The following is a 3,901-nucleotide window of genomic DNA, read 5'->3' as shown; positions in this document are numbered from 1 at the left end:
AACAGCTATGGTTTGAGTTGATGTGACAAATACATCTTTTGTATATACTGTGTGAACTCATTGCCCCGTTAGCTCGGAGAGCTTTATTTTCCCTCCTCAATAAGTTTTGTCAGTTGTTTTGTTTATTGGTCTAATTCTTGTTTCTTGGGTTGCATTGGTTAGTCACTCAGTTAATTATCTTGTGCTTCGTTCCCCACTTCTGAATTATGTTGTATTGATAAGGAGTTATCACAAAGTAAGTCTGTTTAGTTGCGCTATCTTACAATCAGTATATAGTAAATGTAAGTTAAAGTGTCGCTGATGTAACCGGTTAAAACTTGGAGTGGCGATGAGGTCTTAATGTATGGAAAGAGTCTTAAAAAAGGTCTTAAAAGGTATAAAATTTAACTCCATGATTCCTGTATATACCCTATCAGAGATCGCTGATTGCGCTGCACACACACACAAACTTGTTGTCAAAGCTTCCCCGTGATTTTCATGAATAAAATAGCCTAGATACTAGATCGCTACATTATATTCCCCAGACCCCAGCAACGAGGTGATAAAATCGCTGTTTTTGAAGTAATTGTTTGTACAGACAGACACAGCACGCAGGTACACACAACTCTCTCTCTCTCTCCGTCCCTCCCTCCCTCTCTCAAACGATCGATCAATAATTAATTGAAATACATGCTATAATTCATTCAAATAAATGTGATCTTACCGCACTATTTCATCTCTGTGTCTGATTTGAAGCGGGCAGAATGCTAGAGCTAACGTGCCGTAACTGACGAAAATAACTGTAATTTTTACCCATTCAGTCAAATATTGTGCTGCAAAGTAACTTGGCAAATGACCATGGAATAAGCGGGATAATCAACGGCTAGCCGTGCATTAAAGGATTTTAAATGCACTTCGCGTCGGGTGGTTCTTTGCCTCCACGTCGTGCATTTAAAATCCTTTAATGCACGGCTAGCCATTGATTATCCCTTACATATTCTACTATTCAGAGGTTTGGGGTCAGTAATTTTTTTAGAAGAAATTACAGTAAACTGACAATAAAGACATTTATAATGTCAAAAATATATATTTTTATTTAACTTTCTATTAATCAAAAAAAAAAATGAAAGTGACTGATCATTTAGGCCACTCAAACCCCGCCCATGCATGCTCATCTGTCTCCACTGTTGAGTGCAATGCCCACATCTCAAAATCCAATAAACAACCAAGAGTTTTTTTTTTTTTTGTTTTTTTTTACAATGTCAAAAGTAATATGTCTGTACACTCTAATTTACTAATCCCGTTTAGAAAGCATTGGTCATAAATAATAAATTGTTACGTAGTAAAGCCTAATTAATACTGATACTAGTGAATTAATGAATTATACTATGGTGCAGGCTTTCTTTCATATTATTTATATGAATTTAAAATGATGAATAGTGTGACACAGTGTTAATTTCGGCAACAAGGACGAAAAATATTCGTTAACGAAAATTTTTTCTGTGACTAAGACGAGACGTTGACGAGCTAAAACTAATATCTGATGATAAAAACTGACGAAGTTTATGCCGCGTCTTCGTTAACAAGACGAGACGGGACTATAATGCTATTTAAGGACTACCGGACATTCAAAATACATCCTATAGGTTACTGTCTTGTCCTTCAAAATGTGTGTCCCTGTCGTTGAATGGCCTCGGCACCCGAAGGGGTAGGGATAAGGTGACCAGACGTCCCGTATTTCCCGGGAGTCACAATTAGTGAAGGCGGGATAGGCGGATTTGCGCTGATTAGAAGTGCTCTCTCTCTCGCACTCTCCACTTCTTCAGTTCTCATATACAGCGCGCGATCAGTTCTCAGCGCTCAAATACACACGCAGCAGTCCAAATGTCTATCGTTTTGAGCAGGGGTGGCGAACGTCAGTCCTGGAGAGTTTTGCTCCAACCCAAATCAAACACACCTGAACAAGCTAATCAAGGTCTGAAGGGTTACTAGAAAGCTACAGGCAGGTGAGTTTTAATTAGGGTTGGAGCTGAACTCTGCAGGGCTGCGGCTTTCCAGGACCGGAGTTCGCCACCGCTGGTGTAGGGTAACTCACGTAAATACAGTCGGTTATGGATTAAGTGAAACAGGTGGGTGAAAACTGAACGTGTGTCAGTATTACATGCATGCCTTCCGTCTTAAAGGGACAGCATTCCTAATTAAGTACCTATCCTTGTCATTAATGTTAACCAACAAAAGATGTTAAATAAATGTACAAATGTTAAGTAAATCTACTGTATCTGAAAAATGAGTTTAATTTGTATCTCTTTCGTATTTGTCTTATTGTGCTTCTTTTTCAAAATGTATAAATTATATATATTATCTATATTATATATGAACAACTATAATTTTTATAAGTTGCTCCCTTTTCACTACTGTTAAAGGGATAGTTCACCCAAAAATGAAAATTGTCATCATTTATTCAAGTTTTTCCAAATTCAATCCTTGATTCAATCCTAAAGAGAAGAATTAATGACTATTTTTGTTTGAAAACTACATATAAAATAGCTACCAAAATAAATGTTGGTAACTGCAGTTTGACTAAAATAATGACTTTTCGTCGACTAAAACTATGAAAGACTCAAATGACTAAAATGTGACTAAGACTATTAAGCATTTTCGTCTCAAGATAAAGACTAAGACTAAATCAAAAATGCCTGTCAAAATGAACACTGGTGTGACACAATAGAGCTAGATTATTCCCATTAAGGTCAGCTAGGTTGTATACACTGCAAGTGATGCAATCTGCTTTAGGGAGTTTTAATCCTGCAGGCATTGTTCATAAATTTGTGGTTTTGATTGCATTAGAGCCTGTGCGCCCAAATAATTTTTGCTCACAGTAGAGCACTGGAATCTTGCCTTTGAATGTGCTGCCCATGAGGGAGAATGCTCAGAATCGGCACACATATTCAGTGCATATGTAATACGAGTTCATTGCACCTGGATGAAAAACCCAAGTACTGTCATTTTCACCCACCTTTCATTGTTGTCCATTGTAGAATATCATTTTCGAGCACAATCAAGCCTCCGGTCTTGTAGCCATGGTTACTGCTATCCTTGACTGTATTTATGGTGTATCCATGGTGATCACCTTGGAAACAGGAGCAAAGAACCATTACACCAATTTAGTAGTCAATTTGTTGATTTTATAACGTTATGCTTATCTATTGCTGTTGAATGAGCAATGCATCATTTTGATGCATGTCTTTTTGTATCTTCTCCAGATTCGACATGAGGTGAGCTTTAAGAATGTGACCCACAAGATCTGCAGTGACACATGCTTTAATCGTTACCGTATGGCTAACGGGCTCATCATGAACTGCTGCGAACAGTGTGGGAACTACTTGCCTAGTCGTGCAACAGCGAACCACTTTTTACTCATCGATGGTCAGCAGAAACGTTTTTGCTGTCAAAATTGCATCAGGGACTATAAACAGGTCAGTGTTTAAGTTGTTTGGAATTTCTTCTTTAAAAAATCACTAATTTAATTCAGTTCAGTCTTTGACTGTCTGATATTCTAATCAGAAGCACTGCAAAGTCAAGCTGTAAGGTTCACATCCCACAGTGATGTCTGTCCTGTTAGCATGCCCATCCAATTTTCTTTTATTTATTAAAAAAAAAAAAAAAAAAACTTTATAGGGGTCATATGATGCTGCTAAAAAGAACATTATTTTGTGTATTTGGTGTAATGAAATGTGTTTATGTGGTTTAAAGTTAAAAAAACACATTATTTTCCACATACTGTACATTATTGTTTCTCCTCTATGCCCCGCCTTTTTGAAATGCGTCGATTTTTACAAAGCTCATTGGTCTGAAAAAGCGAGGTGTGCTGTGATTGGCCAGCTATCCAGTGTGTTGTGATTGGCCGAATACCTCAAGCGTG

General features: G+C 37.5%; 1 protein-coding gene across 2 annotated transcripts in view; it reads left to right on the top strand.

Moving 5' to 3' along the window:
• zmym2 (zinc finger, MYM-type 2) overlaps positions 1 to 3,901 on the top strand; it is a 34,210-nt gene that overhangs the window by 17,320 nt on the left and 12,989 nt on the right. For both annotated transcript variants that reach the window (XM_016517484.1, XM_016517483.1), the window contains exon 5: positions 3,243 to 3,455. In XM_016517484.1, coding sequence (XP_016372970.1) covers positions 3,243 to 3,455 — 213 coding nt within the window. The remainder of the gene's footprint in view (positions 1 to 3,242; positions 3,456 to 3,901) is intronic.

The sequence above is a fragment of the Sinocyclocheilus rhinocerous genome, unplaced genomic scaffold (assembly GCF_001515625.1).
Source record: "Sinocyclocheilus rhinocerous isolate Xijiao unplaced genomic scaffold, SAMN03320098_v1.1 scaffold2583, whole genome shotgun sequence".
Classification (NCBI taxonomy): domain Eukaryota; kingdom Metazoa; phylum Chordata; class Actinopteri; order Cypriniformes; family Cyprinidae; genus Sinocyclocheilus; species Sinocyclocheilus rhinocerous.
Note: the sequence above shows the minus strand (reverse complement) of the source record. Positions and strands in the feature narration are given on the sequence as shown.